The 20,008-nt window shown below is 34.5% G+C and overlaps 1 protein-coding gene across 1 annotated transcript; it reads left to right on the plus strand.

Annotated features, from left to right (window-relative positions):
* The first annotated feature begins 790 nt into the window (after window positions 1-790).
* Window positions 791-14,522, plus strand: LOC129241263 (RINT1-like protein). The gene is made up of 11 exons (XM_054877508.1): window positions 791-896; window positions 1,041-1,178; window positions 1,236-1,483; window positions 1,542-1,736; window positions 6,113-6,233; window positions 6,290-6,399; window positions 9,472-9,634; window positions 10,898-11,123; window positions 11,181-11,746; window positions 11,815-12,041; window positions 13,899-14,522. The coding sequence occupies exons 1-11, from the start codon at window positions 876-878 to the stop codon at window positions 14,083-14,085; spliced, it is 2,202 nt and encodes a 733-aa protein (XP_054733483.1). The 5' UTR covers window positions 791-875; the 3' UTR covers window positions 14,086-14,522.
* The last annotated feature ends 5,486 nt before the right edge of the window (window positions 14,523-20,008 follow it).

The raw sequence follows: 20,008 nt of genomic DNA on the forward strand, positions 1-20,008 counted from the left end.
TTTTCCTTTCGCCGTGTCCATGTGGTTGTCAGCACAGAATGAAAGACCGCGAATTCATTCTTTGTTTTATACTTTTCCGTGACAATCAAGCGTACAAAACATTGTTGTTGGTCTAGTGCCACCACCTTTAATGAATATACCTTGCTTGAAGGCATGTTTTCAGGCGTAATAGCAGGCTGCTTCTCCTCGCCAAGCGTTAGAAGTGCCGATTAGATGAAGCGACTGGCATAACCGGATATGTATTGGCAGCGCCGGAAAAGAGCGAATCTTCCCCGATAACGTTTTTGTTACTTTGTCATGCAAATTTTTCGTCAAGTTAATTAATTATAAATATGGCAAGCAGAGAAGTGGGAAATGGAACAAGGTTCAGACCACTGCTGGTTGAATTGAATATATCAGTATAGGGAAACAAGCACATCGCCTTCCGCAGTATAGGCATCTACCATACCAAGATCTGAAACTTAAGTTGAAACACATAAGACAAAAAGAAAGAAAAGGAAAAAAGGACCCATTTTGCTTATCATCGTTTTTGTGCACAATACACATTTCACCATATTTTCAGTCAAAATAACAATGAAATAATATGATATTATTTATACACGGATAATCTTTATTTTTTGCATTTCATTATAACTGTTACAAATGCAATGTAGAAACAATGTAGGCACACATTTTTGACAGAAGTGCCAATTCGCCCAAGACGAATTAATCAGTTCTAATGATACCACCTTCTATAGATACGCCTTGGTTGTACCTTATGATCTCTGTTGCTATCGAACTGATGAAGTGAACTTTGGCGTATAATACATACCACACCGTCTGCTATGGGTTTTTATTTATTTCATATATATTTAATAACATATGTCTTGTGAAGAATGGAAATTAAAATCCGTACGGTAATTTGTATAGTTTATACGACGCTTTATGGGACTGCATTCGCATAGTATCGATGCAAAAAATTTATTTATTTATTTTGAATTTTCCATAATATCGAAATTGTTTTGACTTTTGCTTTGTGAATGGGATTAAAAAAATTTAAGATGCAAACCAAATATTCTGTGGAGCAACGTATAATTGCAAGTATCAACTCAGAAATTGGCGATGGTTGCAAGAAACTTCATCATGCTGCTGTATTGGCGAATAAGTACTATGCTTCTATTAAAGGATTAAAAGAGAGAGTGCGAACATATTCTTTTGGTTTTACGGTAAAATATTAACCAATTTATTTTCTTCAGTTGGGCAGTGAGTATGACGATGAATTGAGACCCTCAGATATTAAAACGGCACTGCAAAACCAAGGAACTGTGAGTCAAAGCCTTGAGTTCCAAAAAGAAAAACTTTGTCATTTCGAAAATAAATTGGTGGCAAAAACTAGAGATTCGGATAGAGCGCTTAGTCAGATATTAGACGATTTAAAAAAAGTGCGGAAGCTACAGCATCTGACGCAATATTTAAAACTTGTTCAAGATATACAGTTGATCAGGTAAGGGATATGTGAGTAATTTCAATATTATCGCTAACTTCTCGTTATTACATTCTAGCCAGAGTCTTAATAGCGCTATCAATGGAAAGGACGAGGCTAAAATGGTCAATATATATCTAACGCTATTTGAAAATAATGATTGTGAGAATAGTATCATCGGTCGATTATGTGACATTGAAGCTCATTACCTTAAAGTATATGCTATAGAAACGGCTACCTACTGGCACAAAGTTCTCAGTGATAAATTTGCAAGGTAATATTTGAACAAGAAGAGGAATATGAACTTACTAACACAAAATTATATATAGCTTCTGCTGAAATATGAACGAGACGGTATGAATAAAACGGTCAGCGGTTGACATATGACAAAAATAAATTTTTTGTTTTTTGGTAGGACTGTTATAAGCTTACATGGCAAATTTAAGCGTGATATGTCACATAGTTTGTTTTCTGTGCTCCTGTAAACAAGTCAAACTCGAGTGTGTTCTTCGAATTCTCTTTTATGACTTCAATTGCCTGAAAATGTTTTCCATGGAGCGGCAACTTGAACTTGGGAAACAGGAAAAAGTCACATGGAGCCATATCAGGCGAATACGGTGCTTGCGGAACGATATTAACATTATTTTTGTTCAAATAATCGCGAACAAGACGTGATGTGTGAGCTGGTGCATTATCGTGATGCAAGAACCATGACTTGTTGTCCCACAATTCGCGTTAAGCGATTTTGCGATATGTGCGATTTTCAAGCACAATTTCCTTTACTTTTCGATGTTTTCCTCGTTTACTGATGTTGCTGGACGACGTTCATGAGGCAAGTTTTCAACCGATGTACGGCCCTCTTTGAACGATTTGTACCACTGGAAAACACGTGCACGCGATAGAGCAGAGACCCCATAGGTTGTCTGCAACATTTTTAAGGCATCTGAAGCCGAAATTTTGTTGGAATAACAAAATTTCAAACAAATTCTTGACTTGTTTACAGTATCACAGAAAACAAACCACCTGAAATTTGCCATGTAAGCTTATAACAGTCCTACCAAAAAACAAAAAATGTATTTTTGCCATATGTCATCCGCTGACCGTTTTATTGATACCGTCTCGTTCATATTTGAGCAGAAGCTACCATCTAATATACTAACTATTGTTACAACAGCCACATGGTCTAATTGTAGGCCATATTTGCAATGATTGTATCAACTCGCTTTATGTTTATCTAATATCATATATCACTTAAAAGTTTGCAGCCGTTTTTACTTGTTGATTAGCTACAGACTTAAGACCCCGGCTGCAATTGAATATTAAGCAGTTTGTTTCAGATTTTTTCTAGTCTTATATGTATACAGACGAATTCAGTTCGAGATTTGTCGTAGTTATAGTTTAATCAATGAAGTTATAGTTAAATCATTTGATATTCAATGAGGTTTGCAATTAGTCAAAAATAATAAAATACAAGTTTGCGCGTAAGAGGGCGAAACAATTTTATGTTCTGCGCATGTGCGCCACAGTAACAGAGAATCGAAATAAAATATCGAAATGTCATTTTATAGTTTGCGTACAAATGTGGAAAATAATGTTTCCACTTGCAATGTATACAATAATCTATATTGTGGAAAGAAGAGTTATTCTGATATCATTTAATACCAATATTAAGTGGATTATAGCGATTGTGATATATACGAGTATAATTTGGCAATATATACATAAAACTGTTGCAAATAATTTCGGTAACGAATAACATTGAAGGTCTAAAGTTTTAACTTTAAGACATTTTTTTGTTTATTATAAATATTTTATTCACTTACAAAATTACTAAGTATTTTAATATATAGGGTCCGGCACTCGAAGTGTAACCAACTTTAGACCGCTCGCGCAGCTTATGCATTGGCATCAGCTGTCTGTTAGTTAGGTAAATGACAGTCCAGAGCATTGTTTACAAGCGCGCGAAAGCATTTTTCCGAGAGTAAACGCGAAAAAAATCAGTAATGGATTACAAACGTAATACCGTGATTGCATTATATTTGTCTGGAAAATCACAACCAGCGGTTGTTCGTGAGCTCGAGCACCTTAAAGTAAATACAGCTTTTATTTATCGCACCATTAATCGTTACAATGATACTGGTAGCATCGCGGAACGTCATGGAGGTGGTCATCAAACCTCTGCAACGTCACGTGAAATGGTTCAAAAAGTGAAGAAGCGACTTGAGCGAAATCTCCGACGAAGTGCCAATCAAATGGCGAAAGAATTGGAAATATCTGACCGTAGCATCCGTCGTATACTAAAAACTGATCTCAAAGTCAAAACTTACAAAATCCAAAAGGCGTATGATCCCACACCAAAGCAGCAAGAAGCTAGACTTGAAAGAGCGAAGGAGTTGCTTCGCCTGGACGAAAGCAGTTAATTTCCGAACATTGTGTTTTCGGGATTCCACTTCGAGTTCTATATCCGAATCTAAAAAGCATTGTCACGTCATGACGTACGCTTGAATTGGAATTGGTTGACAAAAATAGTTAAAATTTTCGATCCGTTTGCCAACTGCGCCACAACACGCGTCAATCTGTTGAAATTTCAGAGAGACGGGTAAGGTAGCCGAAATGCTTCATTATATAATATAATAATACATATATTATGTATATTATATATGTGTTGTGTCGTTGGAATGTTGATTGGAGGCCATCGGAGAATTTTTAACAAAACCTCAGCTTTCGAATTTTGTGGGTGAGTGCGCATCCTGGACATTTTCCACGACGCATGCATGCTGTGAGACTCGACGTTACTTCGAGTCCTTACAGCGTCAGCTGTATGGAGGATAAGGTGGAATCATCTCATCATTTTAGCTGACCTGATATAGTAGACCTTTATGAATTTCATTAGTAGCATGAAACTGTTGAAACAATTATAATTCAGTCATCAACAATATAAGTTAATGTACAGTTTGCCTAAAGAAGCGTGACCACCATAACTTTGAAAATATTTAACCAATTCGATTGTATCAAAATGAATTGTATGGGCGTAAGTTATTTATTATACGCAATATTCTTCTTCTATACTATAAAGGTGAATGTCTGTACGTTGTCCGCGCATCACTACGAAACGACAACACCAAATGACGTAAAAATTTTTATACATTCATATTTTCACCCAATGAAGGTTATAGGCATGTTTTTATGATGGAACTCCCTTCCCACAGCCCCTAGGCCGCGCCACCACTCTCATTCGTCACTAATAATCGAATATTTGTTAAATTTACTCTAAAAAATCTTAGTTTTTCCTATTTCCCACAATTTATAGCACACTCTAGACTTCATAATCCGCATAAGCTGTTCAACTATGACCCAAATGCAAAGTTCAAAAACGGTTTGAGATAGAAAATTAATAAAAATAATTTTGCTTGATATTTTTCTGATTGGTTGCTTTGATTTTATTCAACGAGGCAAAGCAACGGATGCCGGGTATTGTTATATTATGGTTATTAATAAAAAATTATTTTCTATGAAATTATTGTTTGTAATTCTTTTATATACATATCGTAAATCCCTCAAAACTACTCCTACGCGAGCGGGGCCGCAGGTTAAAGCTAGTATTCAATAAAATCTAGTCACCACCATTAGCTGTAATGGCTTCACATCTTCGAGTCATACTTTGTGGTAATTTCTGTGCAAGTAGTGGAGGTAATTGGCTACGTACCAGCTGAATTTGCCTTGATAATTGTTTGACCATCCATATTTTTTTCCTTTGACTTTTTGTTTAGCTTTTACAATAACACTAAAATGAAGAAAATGGCCTTCCTAATAGCGGTCTCCAACATTTCAATTCCATTTTGCTGTTTCCACTCTACACACCTTCGGCTATTTGGCAACGTTGTCTTGTAAAATTCTTCCAAACATCATCGCAGCTGACGATAATTATGCTTTTTGGTAAATTTTATTCATCAAAAGTCCTATAAAATCAAGTATTTTTTCAATATGTGATAATAGGGCAGCATTTTTCAATATGTTCCGGAAGGTGAGGTCTTTTACACATAAACGTTTTCCAGTCGTGTCTTTGGATACATTAACCTAACTTTTCCTTAAAACTGCTTGGGTTTCACGCAACGATAAGCTCGGTTTTGTTAATGATCTTCTGATCTTCTTTTTTTTTTTGGCCTCATCTGAGGAAGTCGTCAATGTTTCTAACTTCGGGTGCAAGGGTATATGCACACATTTATTTATGAACCTTAACTTCTTCAAATATTTTGCTACAGATGCACTTATGGTAACTGTTAGGAAGTGTACATAGGAAAATACGTGGAACTCATGGTGTAAAACAACGTATTTCTAAATTTCTCCCAAAACTAATTTATATTTTTCATAACGGAACTGTAAGTTTGAATTTTTACCGCCACACTTCTATTAGAGAGCCTGCTATTCAATATCAAAGCTTTAGAGGATCTTTTTAATGGAATTCGGTTTAGAACCATAAAAATAAATGCCCAAAAAAAGACTACTCGAATCTGATGAAAGGTTTCGTATTAAAAATTAGAATTACCAAATATATAAAGTATAGCGCACTTGTTATCAACTTGTATTTATTGTATTTTTCGTATAATTTTATTTTACTGATATTAATATCGAATGTTGTTATCTTTTTAGTGAGCTGGAGTTTGTCTTAAAGTCAATGCGTTGGGGTTATAAAGAATATGACTCACTGACGTTTTCACCAACACGAGATAGCATTATCAAAGCTCAGCTGTTAGCCGAATATTTATTTTTAGTAAATTAGTAAAAATATGTTTAAAAATTTTCTATTACATTTAGTAATTATTACAGATAAAGTCACCGACCGAAGAGACTGAACCACTGGAATTGATCACACCAAGCATAACTTGCCCAATAGTTAGCACTGTTACAAAGCTGTTACTGGCTCCATATAGACAAAGGTATGTTTTCAAACTTTGAGAATTAGTAAAAATAAATACAAATAGCAGGATCGATTTGTGACGGTTAACCAGTTAATTACATTTAACGTGAATAACATTAATTCTTCTTCATTCATTATTCTTGAGTTAGTCTTAATATAAACACTATTAGCTTACAAAGCGGTATGTTTGTGAAAGCACTACGTTTTACGTAAGAAGTCCTAGGGTAAACCAGTGCATGACGTGCCTCAGACGTCAATTGTACCCAATGGGTTAATTAAGCCAAATACGATTATTTTCGTATACATGTGTATATGATTTGATTTTTCATTTATTTTTTAGTCAGAGGCTTTAACTGTTTTGAACACTTCGAGGACATTTTATCTGCAAAGCATCTTATTGTTCTGCCTTTTTCGAGGCGATCTAGTATTTCACACTTTTTGGGTAATATGGTAGGTACCATGTAACGGTTATTTATAAAAAGAGGAAAAACTTTTTATCTGTTATAAACGAAGCAAAATTACTGCAATTTGGTACAAGAGGGGAAAATTTTGGTATAAATTAAAATAAATCAAAGCATTGGAAAATCACCACCAAATGTTAACAAAGTTTTTTCCAAACTTGACATAGGGCAACAAAATGAAAAAATTATGATACTGCTCTCGCATAACGAGAACATCAACTGAAAGTTCCTTATAAGCAAGGCGTATTATTGTAATGGAACATTGTATTTTCAAACAAATAAGCTTAACATTTTTTTAAAATTGTGACAAAGTGATATTTCAAAGGTGCAATGGTGATGTAAAATTCGATAGCTACAAGTTTTGTGAAATTATAAAGCCTCAGCGAAGGAATGCAGCTTATAAATGTGAATAAGCTCTTTCCCAAATGAATAAGCACTTGAAAAATAAATGTACGATTCATTAATCATTCTAAATCTCTATAATCATTAAACCCACAGCATATTTGGCTATTCGTTCAAAATGCACGGTTTTCGTATATGATTACGATGCTCTAATTCCTTGGCACTAACTTGGGAATTTCACCGGGTTTAACTTCAAGACATCGAAGGCATTCTGCGGCAATGCTTTATTTGATACAGGTACGATTTCTATGTAAAAAGTTCTATATTTGGGAAAATAGAAAAGCAGAGTTATTTATGTCGTTTTATTTCATTTCTCAACATGAAACACAAAAAAGTGTCCATTTATTTCATTGTAATGCAACAAAAATACAGATAATTTACGCCGCAGCGGTACTGCCCGACGCAAATTTCAACAAACGAAATTGGATTTTGCAGAGAGAGTTTGACATAAAACAATATTAAATTTGCCTTCTCAAATTTGCCATGAAAAAGTTCCTAATCAAAAATATTTGCCGTTCGGAGTCGGCTTAAAACTGTTGGTCCCTCCATTTGTGAAACAATATCAATACGCACGCCACATTTAGGAGGAGAAGCTCGGCGAAACACTCAAAAAAGCTATAAACGCCAATTACAAATATATATGTATATATCATATTAAATTTTATGTACGCTTGTTTTTTAACCTTGGGACCGCGTACTTCGACATGAAGAAATGCTGAAAATACTTTCGATAGCCCTAGCAGATACTATGTACATCATTAAAATAGATATCAGCTATAATTCTTATGTGAACCTGAACCTATTCACTTCATAAAATATTAAACTTAAAATTACTTGACGTATTCCGTACTTTTGATTTTATTTTCATTAGATGTGGTTCGTAATTCTAAACCTATGTTTTGTATTTGAGGTCCAGTTTCTTTTGCTTCATTGCCATATTTTCTTTGTGTCATCTTTTTTTTACAATAAATTTTCTTCCTTTTTCCTTTATCTTTTATTTCTAATAATTTTAGTTCCTGCTTTTTTAGCTCGTACCTTTTTCTGGTATATCTAGTAATTTTTGCGATTTCTTTTTCTATAGCTTTTGGAATTATTAAATATATTATATCCATAGGATGAAAGTGTACTTAGGTCCTTTCAATATATTTAATGCGAAATGAATAATCAGTAGTCAAATTTTGACAGTAATGGTGAAGGGAATGTAGTTTTTCCGCCAATGATAACAGAAAATTAATTTTTGACACTTTTTTGCCATTTTGTGGCGAATTCGCTGGCGATTCGCATCTCACAATTCGAGACTGCTAAATTTGCTTATATTTTCATTCGCTTCGCTTCATATCTGCGAAGAAGAGGTTAAGACCGGGGCGAAAGTGTACCAGGAGGATGTCTTAGAAAGTGTGGTGAAGTAGTTGAGCAGTACTCTCATCAATGGGGAGCGTTGGATCTTCCAGCAAGATTCTGCCCCTCCGACAAAGCAAAACCACCCAACAGTTGCTAAAAAACAATCTTTGATTCGAGCAGCGACGTCAATATCAATAGAAACGCGCGTGCTGCAATAGCTGAATGGCCTTATCGTTTGAAAGCTTGTATAAAAGCAAATAGTGACCATTTCGAATGAAAATTAATTTTTTTTTTAATATTACATGATTAAATAAAACTAACTTCATTAAAAAAAAGTATTATAATTTCATATCTATAATGGACTTAACTTTTAACATAACTTATGGCAAATGAAAAAAATCTGAATAAATATTACATTTGCATTAAAAGAAAACAATGGTTTTTCTGTTGTTTTGTAATTATTTTATTACCTTTAGGCAAAAAGAAGAAAACGTTTTACCCTTTTCCTTCGTCCTGCGTAAATGCAGCTCGTTTTAAGGGAATGTCAAACCTCCCTTTCTTCCTCATTCATGGTTAACAACTATATGTAATTGCTTTGGCTTTTATTTTTCATCAAATTTGTTTTGAAATTTCAAATTTACCTTTTTGTTAAAAGCAAACGGGGCGCTTCTGGCACACTTTATTAATACCCTTTACGTAAAAGTTTATTTTCAATATTTCAAAAAGATTGAAAAATTTCCGGATCAAAGTACATATATTCAAATAGTACAATAATAAATATATTAACATTTAATTGTTTCCTAACGATGATCTAATTGTTTTCAGAATTATAAAATTTAAATAATATAATGTTTAAGTATACATCACTCCTTAATTTTTTTTTTAAGATTCCAATATCACTTTACTGGTGTGCGGCAAACAAATCGTTTGGACAAACCAGAATGGTTCTTTACACAAATACTTAATTGGAGCAAAGAGGGTCATCTCTTCGTTGGACAGACTTTTCAACCAGCAGCAGTAAAAGCTGGCAAACTTAATTACAATATACGTGTAAGAATTTATTATGAATATTTACTGTATATTTTTGTTAAATTTGTATGTGGAATTTATGAGTTGCACTAAGAATTACTGCCTCGCCCACTGTTGTCGATCTACGCGACCTCTTATTGTTACATAACGTAGTTGTAAAAGTTGAATGTGGTGGAACGCCAAATCCTCTAAGTGCTATTTTAATCTCTTCTGTTGGCAACCGCTGCATTCTTCAAAACATCTGTAATTTATGTACTTTAACATCTGAAATACTTAAGTTATGTGTTTGCATTTTTTGATATTACTTTTGTTTGTATACTTATGTATATTCTCTCGCATGACTGACTACAGGCGTTTGCATACGTACACATGTATGTATATGCTCGTTGTTACAAAAAACGATTCGTGATCCTACATTTTTTGGGGTCAAATGCGGAGCTCGAGTAATTTATTTGGTCCTGAACTTGCACATTATTTTTTTTGGAAATTGGTGGTTTTCATCATTAGGCATTACCGCTGGATATGACCACTATTAGTCGGTGGTTGTTCCCCCGACAGTTGGTTCTACGTAACCGGAACGATCCGAACCGTACAAGGACTGTCACTTCAGTAACATGGGGAAAGCTTATGTTGCTACAACAACAACAACCTTTAGACGTGCCAGCATCGCTAGCTCATTGTAGAACTCATCAGGTGCATTTCACATCTGCTTTGTGCCGCTACTTGGTCGCGTATTGCGAAAAGGAAAGGTTTTTTAGAAGCATTTACATTTTTTAATAACGGAATTATTACGTTTGAATTTTGCCGGACACGATTCGATTACGCAGACTGTATTATAATCCAAACCTATTCCAAACGCGTTTTTCACAGCACTTTAATATTAAATGGTTTCAATGGTGTTCATTTCCACAATATTTTTTTCTTTCGAGACAATTTAGTTGGCTACCGGCGACTGAAATTTAGGTATGCACACATAAGAGTAAAAAAACAAAAATCAAAATTAGAGTTTAAGCCCAATTTCCATCAAACTATTAGTAGCAGTGTTATCAGTTAACAATTCTCTCAAACCCAAAACCTGGAGATCTACGATTTGCCTTGAAGGAAACGTATTATTAAATTAAAAATAGTTTTTACTTAAATCATTTGTTTATTTAGTCATATATTGTATTAGGGTAATAACTAAACCTAAACAAAGCCAATTGTGCACTAGCAGCTAGGCCGATGACCACGTATTATTACAAAAAAGCTTTCTTTTGTTTGAAAAATGCACTATTTTTTTTATAGTTAGAATTCATTCGTGGCCTCGTACAATTGATAATTGAAAAACTTTCTGCCGATATTGAGGAAATATGTCAGGACGAACTTCTATTTGCTCATCTGCTGGACGAGACTTTAGCTTTCGAGGCTGAGCTCCGAGGGACTTTTGGATACCCTAGTAGTTTTCCCAGTGTGATAAGCGTTGTAACTCAACCAATTTATTTGCTGAAGTGGATTTCGCTTGAAGAGCGTTGTAAGTATGATAACATTTAACGAATATACTAAAGTTTGTAAATATTTTGTTCTGTAGTTTGCGCAGAGAAAATGGATCTTATATTACATGGTGATAGTCCTTGGATGCGTATTGACCCTAACTTTTACGATAATGATTTAAAAATTCCCAAATGTGCTGATCAATTCATACGCCTGCTTGAAGCTATAAAGGATCGGTATTACACGCTTATTCAACCAGGCCAGCAATTACAATTTCTTTCGCTTCAATTAGAACTCATAGAAAATTTCCGACGGCGCCTCGTGCAACTTTATAGCAGTGGGGAGGTTGAAATCATATCCATTTTGAATGCTATCAATTACTTAGCGTTGGTGCTGCGTGAATGGGGTGAAAATGTTCATTATTTGCATTTGCATGTTGCGCTAGTAGGCCCGAATTCAACTGAAATTCAGTCAGTGTTTGATCAACCAGTCAGTGAGCTAGAACACTGGATACATAAGCTTATTGAAAGCTTAGCGACGAAGGCGGTAAGTGAAATAAAAGCAAAATCCATGCCTTATCGGCATGACTGTTGGTCCAGCTTACCAGACCAGAGTTCCAAAGAGCCTTTCATTTTATCTTCCAGTGCAGGGGAGATGTTTCAGGTGAGCCGTCATTATAAATTAAAATATAATAAGAGAGTATGATTTTCTTGTTGTCATTTTTTGCATAGGTGATGGTAACAACACTTCACAATATGGAGCGTGAACTATCTTTAAACCTCTTTAATCTTACACTGCGAATGATTTCCAATCAACTAGATGACTTCCTATTTGACAGTCTTGTTATGAATAATAAATTTTCACCAGCAGGCGCAGCGCAATTTAATTACGACATGACCCGTAATCTGTTCGCGCTGTTTGGACAATATTGTCGACGACCAGATTTGCTTTTCAAAAAGTAATATTAAATGTTGTAACTTATGGGCCATTCGGTAGGATGAAAATTCAAGAGATGCTTACTTTATCAAAACAATATTTTCAGAGAAAGTATATACTGCTTGCGGTCGCCAAAGTCTAATCGGTTTGTGCGTGGCTACTATTCAGTGCGACCCGGGCTCGAAAGGCAAATAGAGGTCTCCAAATGATTTCTGCGATGGAAAAGCTGCTCATAAACTCTATTTGCTCTAAAAGCTGCTCATAAACTCTATAGTGGCCTACACTCCATAAATAAAAGAGCCGACGGCTCGATCGATTAAAGACTATTCTTTTATGTGTTGAAAAATCATACAAATTTTAAGAAAGATCTAGTTTTTGTATGATCGTATTCATCGATTTGAATATATTTGTGTCATTTTTAGAAATGATCAAATTTTGACCAAACCAAATTTTAGAATGTTATGCATTAAAAACGCGAAATTGATTCTTTGTTAAGTTATAATAGATATACCACAATTCTGATCTGGATAGTGTCAAAAAATTTTTATGATTGTCATTTTATTTTGAAACGTGCCGTGAAAGCCATAAACAGATTCCATCGTAAAAAACAAAAATCCGCGAATGGCCTAATTAAAAATTATAACTACAAATATATGCTACTATGATCAAATGTACTTTGAAGCAAACGAAATAGATTTGGAGGAATAAATAAAAATGGTAAACTGTGACAACAACGCAATCATTCAATTTGATCACAGTAGTAGACATTTAAATTTATAAATCTCTCGTTTGTTGTATTAAGGGTATTTACACACTTAAGTGGCAGTGATAGTGAAAAATAAAATATCGTTGTCTTTGTCTCAAATGGACTTGTGCAGACAAATCCGTTACAGTTACGTTTTTTATCATCACTGCTGCTTCAATATTCGTTTCGTGATTTATAAATACAATGATAGTTGCTTTTTAGTATTTAGTTGGTCCACCGTTAGCATCAATAATGGCTTGAAGCCGACATAGCATCGAGGCAATTAAATTGACGACTTTATATTAAACAATTCTCAGTAAAATTTTTGGACGAATATAGGGGGCCTATACAGATTTTGTCCATCACTATATATCGGCAACATAGTTTTATTAAGCTCCCATTTTTTACCGAGCATAGATATAGATTTGCAGAAGTAGAAGAAAGATATACTGGCCTTCTTCACGTGATTTTCAATGTGTAGCTTCCAGTGGAGTTTGGAGTCAAGTTTCACTTGATTGCCGATAAGAGCGGGAGAATGTGGTTAGTTAATTTGGGCAGTCTAAAGTGTGGAGGTTTATATTTTCTGGTAAATAGCACAACTTTCTTTTAATCAGAGTTGACTCTGATGAAATGATCCTGATAAAATTAGGACCATGTGTTCAGCGTATGCTACTACCTTAACCCCACCCTTATTTAATATTGTCAGAACTTCGTCAATATCAACTAGCCAAAAGAGAGGCGCCCCCTGCGTACGAATCTAGTGACTTTATCCTCTTTTGCCACCGCATTAACTTCCCTATAGCCAAGCAGAACCGAGATCCAGAGACAGATAGATATTTCCACTTCTAGTCCATCTAACGCAAAAATATACCTACTTAAACTTACCAAGCATATAGCTTATGAGCTAAGCGGCTGTAAACAAAATCACTTGATCTTCGCTAAACTTAGAAAGTTTTCACATGAAGAGCAACGGAATTTTCTAGTAAGCAGAGAAGTGATGATTCGAAAGCGGCAAATACTTAATACTTACCGATATTATAATACCTATATACAACAAACGACGGAGATATCTAGATACATCCATGCATTACCTCAAACAATAACATTAATTTTTATCTTTTAATCTTTATGTAGAGTTCACGATTCGAAGAAGTTGCTGAATACAGCACGTGGGACTGCATTGTTGTTACTCGAAACGCTAAAGGCCGATACAACTCTAGAGCAAAAGCTAAACGTTCTAAAGGACTTAGGCATCGTCAATTTCAAATATCAAACTTGCATAGAAGTTTTGGAGCGGCGAACCGATATAAAAATATTTTGATTAAAGGTTTATTTAAATATAATACAAATATATAATATATATAATAGTGGTTATATAATTAGGTACATCATACCTAACAAACAATTTATTAGAATTATGTCTAGAAACCTGTTTTCTTTGCCAGCATCCATTTTATTTAGTTTTTGCTTTGACGTTTTTCTTTACACTCGTAAAAATAATGAACTATTACATAGAAAACACAGGGTTGTATGTCAAAAAGTACCGTTATTATCTAGGTTTTTTTATAATCTCAGATTTTGGGAGAGAAATTTTGTATGGGAAATCTCACTTTTTGATTACGGGTAGGGAGTTAAGCACGAACAAGTAGATCATCTACTTATATGTGAACGTATTATAAATACCATAATAAACAAATTAAGAATTTTTATGAAGCTTGATCTAGATAAAGCACAGTCAATATTAGAATTAAATAGCTCATTAAGGGGGGAAGCTGGTCTAGAATTTTGAAAAAATCGAAAATTTTTTTTTTGTCTTAAAAGGTGCTTTAGGGTCTTAGAAATAATATACCAAATGAGGGATGCCAGCAAAAATGTCTAAATGCCCAAATTTTTCATTCGACGGCAGTGCCTCGCAGGTATGCCCCGAACGCTACTTACAACTTTAAACGCGTTTTTCTCGAAATCACTTTTTTTAAACTGGCCGAAGACATAACTCGAACAAATCTTTACCGATTCTTACGAAATTTTGACAATACATTCGAAATACCTTTCTCCGGAGACGTACGTAGGATTTTTTATTTATATTACATAGTTCTTTTTTTAATCAACAATTTTATGTCGTTCTTTATAGGAGAAAATTGTAACTTCTTGTTCAAACGTGCACCATTTCGCGAAAAAACAAAATATCGAAAAAATCCTACGTACGTCTCTTTCTGTTGTTATATAGAAACTAAAAAAATTTTATTTTTTGATCCAGGACAAAAATTAAGGAGTTTACGTCTTCGGCAATGGACCCACTAGAAAAAAAGGCGCCTTAGGAGAACTGCTGGACAGCGGCCATTTTGAAATTAATTCAGACGAAAAATTTTGTATTTGTACCATGAAAGCTATATTGTTAAACCTATTTCACAGATTTTCGATTGATTCCTTTGTTGAGTCAAAATAAATTCATAAAATATGCCCATTTTTTGCGCTCTAGACCAGCTTCCCCCCTTAAGTGCCCGAACTTTACGAGCAATAGATGCATTATTAGCAAATATAGTATTTAAGTTTTGCAATAGAAAAGGAAAACATTTTGAAGGCTCCTCTGCGGAACATTCAAGCTTACGCACTCGAGTTTTTATTAATTTGTAAATAACTAATTTTTATGTAGATAACACTGTGTAACAAACTGTACACATTTTTTGAGAAATACTGCGAGTACACCAAAAATATACTGTGTCTTCATTCTGTTACAAATTCTCAATTTTTATCTTGCGGTAAATACGTTGTCCATAACATATTTGTACGTATGAGTATGTATATGTTATATGCGCACAAGTATACAAATATTTTTACATATTTGGAAATTTGCGATAAACAGTACCCACCAAACATATTTATGCATGAACTATCGGCAAATATATAGATTTTATTTTGCATTCAGATCTGCAGGTCAGTTTAATGATTGCGGGAACTGCAATGCAAGGGCGGATCAAATGGCCCCTTCAAAGAGCACAAATAATATGATCAAACAAACATATTAACCACCTTCTTAAATATTATAACAGGAGTATAATATTTTAAAATATAGAACAACAGTTTTATTCCAATTAAACTGCTACAGTTTTCAGTCAAATACAGTACCTGACCATTGAATTATTACCGATGATAAAAATGACATATTTGTGGCTTTGAGAGCGAATAAAAAGCAAACGGTTTTAAAGCATTTAAAAAAGTTTACATATTTGTTTTTATTAAAAGCTTCTTGACATTTTTGCATTAAAAATATTTTTTTTAAACAAATATTTCGTGGCCCCTCCCCTTGCTGTTAAGGCGGCCGCAATTCGTTGAGGCATACTGGCTACGCACTGTGTTATCTTCATCTTAAGATTTTGGTCATTATACCACACGTCTTCGATGTTTTCCTTAAGCTGTTATATTGTGGTATTATTCCGCTGTATACTGCCGATTTGAGGTATGCCCAACAATTTTCGATGGGGTTAACCCATTAATGCTCACACATAAAACGGGTTAAGATAGGTGACTGAAATTTTCACCAAATATGTGTGTTGATGTTAAACGGTTAATTTCCATTTTTTCAAAAAAAATATCTCAAAAGATGTGGGCGTGGCAAATTGTATGATATATCATGCATAACCGTATTCGGAGAGATACTTCTATGAAAATAAAATTACAATATATACGAGTACATAGGTTTTGAATTTAAATAAAAATTTTATTTATAAAGTGACATATTATACATCTATACATTTTTAAATTTCTTAGTTATTTGATGAATCAGTTACATGATATTTGTACAAACAGTTATCTGGATGCAATCCGAAATTACATTTCATGCATATAAATTTTGTACACTTGCCATAAAATTTCCATCGGCGTTGAGTTTTTGAGTAATTTACGTAGTGCTCGACTCCATCGTATCTAGTTTCATTTTCTCGTTTCCTCTTTCGTCCTGAAACTGGATGAAGTTCTATTGGTTTTGAAAGAATGCTTCTTGTAAGACGTCGGATAAATCCGAGAAGAGTTACTTTTGGATAAGCTTTTCGAAATAACATCCATAAGTTTACAATAGCTTCATTTAGACAAAATTTCCTTGATCTAATCCGAGTTCGGTAAGCTGCCCATGACTGATCGAAGAGATAGACTCCACCCATTCCGCAATTATACTCCTTGATGATTATTGGTTGCTTTACATCTTGTCTACGTTTTTGTTGCCGATTATATCTTTTGCATAGTCCTGTTGTGGTCGTTTTGTTATCGTGTTTGCAAGCGTTTTCCGTACTTTTAGCGTCCTTAATTATGTGACCACTATTATATTTTAACCCTAGAAATATAAACCTCATAAATTTTATTAGTTCAATTTAACCAAAGCAACCATATTGCTCTCAACATCGTACTAGACTTGCAATAACTGTATTAAGAATTCCGAATTTGCAAGTGAAATATTTCAAAAAGAAATGTAGAATAAAATTGCGTACGTATTGTTAATTGGAAGAGATACAAATATTTTGTTATTCAAATATAAAAGTGAGTAGTTGTCAAATTTATGAGATTTAGTTGTAAGACTAACTTTCTAGGCTTAATATTTGCATTGTAATAAAGATTTTTTAAAGTGATGTGTCGTACGATAAAATAAAATAAATAAATAAATATAAATTATTTGTTTATTAATTTTTAGTAAATCTAAAAATACATGATTTCTTACAGACTACAACAATAAACGATACCTAACGACAGAACCACCAACCTTTGAATTGGCGACTCAATCGGTATTCTTTTCACCAAAAAAATTACGAATTTTGCGATATGTTGTTCTTACAGATGAACCATTTTCATAATAAGTTTCAATAATTTTAACGCGTTGTTCTATTCTATTATTCACTACTGACATCTAGGCGACATTTATGAAAGGCCCTTTATAATTAAGACTTTAACCATGAAACGTACGGAATTGATAGAGTAAACCGGCTTTTCGCCACAAAATGACGAACAAGAGTCGAAAATTAATTTTCTGTGTTACCATTGGTAAAAAAACTACATTCGCTTCGCCATTACTGTCAAAATTTGGCTACTGATTATTCTTTTCGCATTAAAAAATATAAAGGAAGTAAGTACACTTTCATCTTATGGATATAATATATTTAATAATTCCAAAAGCTATAGAAAAAGAAATTGCAAAAATGGCTAGATAGCCAGAAAAAGGTACGAGCTAAAAAAGCAGGAACTAAAATTATTAGAAATAAAAGATAAAGGAAAAAGGAAGAAAATTTATTGTAAAAAAAAGATTACAAAGAAAATATGGCAATGAAGCAAAAGAATCTGGATCTCAAAGGCAAAGCATAGGTTTAGAAGTAAGAACCACAGCTAATAAAAATAAAATCAAAAGTCGCTGAATATGCCAAGTATGATAATTTAAGTTTAATATTATATTTTATGAAGTGAATTTAAATTGGTGATTTTTATGTATTTTTTATGAACCTAGAATAATTTTTAATTTTACCTGTATGTAATGTAGAACTGAAAAGTTTTAAATGGAATGAACAAACACAATGAAATAAGGTAAATTATTATAAATTTATGCAATAATTCATTCTATCGTAATATGTGTTCCGTCAACGCAGCCAATCACATTTGGTATTCCTCATCTAGAGAAATTTTTGTTTCTTGCTTGTTGCTTCTCTTGTTGGGTCATTTCTGTGCGTATCGAGGCACTGCAAACTTCGCTTTCCAAATGCGTAGGAGATACTACGAAGCAAAACTGTGAATTGAAGTTCATTCCCCACAGTTTGTTGTAACGGCCATGAGCAAAAAATCTTAGCACACAACACAATTTTAGCATTGGCGTTTTGGATGATGACTGACGGCAATGAAATTTATCCTTAATTTTGTCCAGCACAAATTTAAATGCGTCGTTACTTGGCCGACAATTCGTTATGAATCTACATATGCAAATATGTAAGTACATACGATATGCGTGAAGCTCACCGATTGTGCAAAAGAACAGGACCACGAGTAAATGACACTTTATCCGGTGCGAAATGGTTTAAAAAGTGGTTACTGGCAGGTGAAAATTTAGGATCAGCGAAGAAGATGGATTGTCATCACAGTTTTCTGTGATGCCATTCGGATTATGCAATGCTCCAGCAACATTTAAGTGCCTGATGGGGCATCTGCTGGGGCGACTCCACTGGAAAACGTGTTTAGTCAATCTGAATGGCATAATCATTATTGGTAAAAGTCTTGGGATCATTTGAAAAATTTGGAGGAAGCGCATTGCTTCCGTGGGATTATGATCGAATCTGACGCAGTGTGCATTGTTTAAGACTGAAGTTTCGTATCTTAGACATAAGGTAACCACCGAAGACGTCAAGACAGATGAGGAAAAAATGAAGGTAGCCATGGATTGGCCACAACCATGAAATGTGCACGTATATGAAGCTTTCTAGGAATTTTTTTTGCTGGATTTGCAAATGTTGCAAGTATCCACAAATCTCACTCCGCTTTTGAGTAGCATAAGGAGCAAGAGGAAGCGTTCCAGCAAGTCAAAGTGTTCCTCTTGCTGCGCCTGTACTAGCGTTCCCGAATAGCCAGAAATGAATTACTGCCAGATGGGAACTATTAACTGTACCTGCAACGATTCTAGTTAAGATTAGAATATGCCGCATTGAGTTCAAGCCTTCAGAAGGACAAATTGCACGGTGGATCGAAGTTTCAAAAATTACGACTTCGAGATTGACTGTCCTAAAGGGGAACAACGTGATAAGCCTGATGCACTATCTTGCTGACCTTGTGCTATAGAGTGTAAGCATTGTTCCAAAGTCGAGAGATCCGAGATGAAAGTTGACATCAGATTAATGCTTTTGCAATCCGATGGTGGAGGATGTCTCCATATGCCCACTCAAGAGTGGAAAATACCTGATCACCATTCACTTTGGAGTGACCAAGACAATTCTTCATAATATGAGTCAAGCAGCTCACAAATTCCGGACTTCATTCTAGTATCCTCGATCGAACACCCATTTGAGAGCGAGCTAATGTGAGAAGGGGAAGCAGGATATCTACATAGTTGAGCGCTGGGTTTGGGGTCCGCCACGTAAAAATCCCTCCCAATGAAAACGAACACAAAGTCTCGGATGATAATGACCTGTACTGATGACGGCCACTGCGAACAAACTAAGGATCACGGTTTCAGGGAATGCTCCCAGAATTTCCGGTCCCTTAATAGGGATGGTGTCTCTGCC

The sequence above is a fragment of the Anastrepha obliqua genome, chromosome 3, assembly GCF_027943255.1.
Source record: "Anastrepha obliqua isolate idAnaObli1 chromosome 3, idAnaObli1_1.0, whole genome shotgun sequence".
In the NCBI taxonomy this organism is placed as follows: domain Eukaryota; kingdom Metazoa; phylum Arthropoda; class Insecta; order Diptera; family Tephritidae; genus Anastrepha; species Anastrepha obliqua.

Coding starts and splice junctions, on each gene's coding strand:
- LOC129241263 (XM_054877508.1), top strand. CDS start 876: ATGGAAATTAAAATCCGTACG. Junction 897..1,040: donor TGGAAATTAAAATCCGTACG/GTAATTTGTATA, acceptor AAAAAATTTAAG/ATGCAAACCAAATATTCTGT. Junction 6,400..9,471: donor CTGGCTCCATATAGACAAAG/GTATGTTTTCAA, acceptor TTTTTTTTTAAG/ATTCCAATATCACTTTACTG.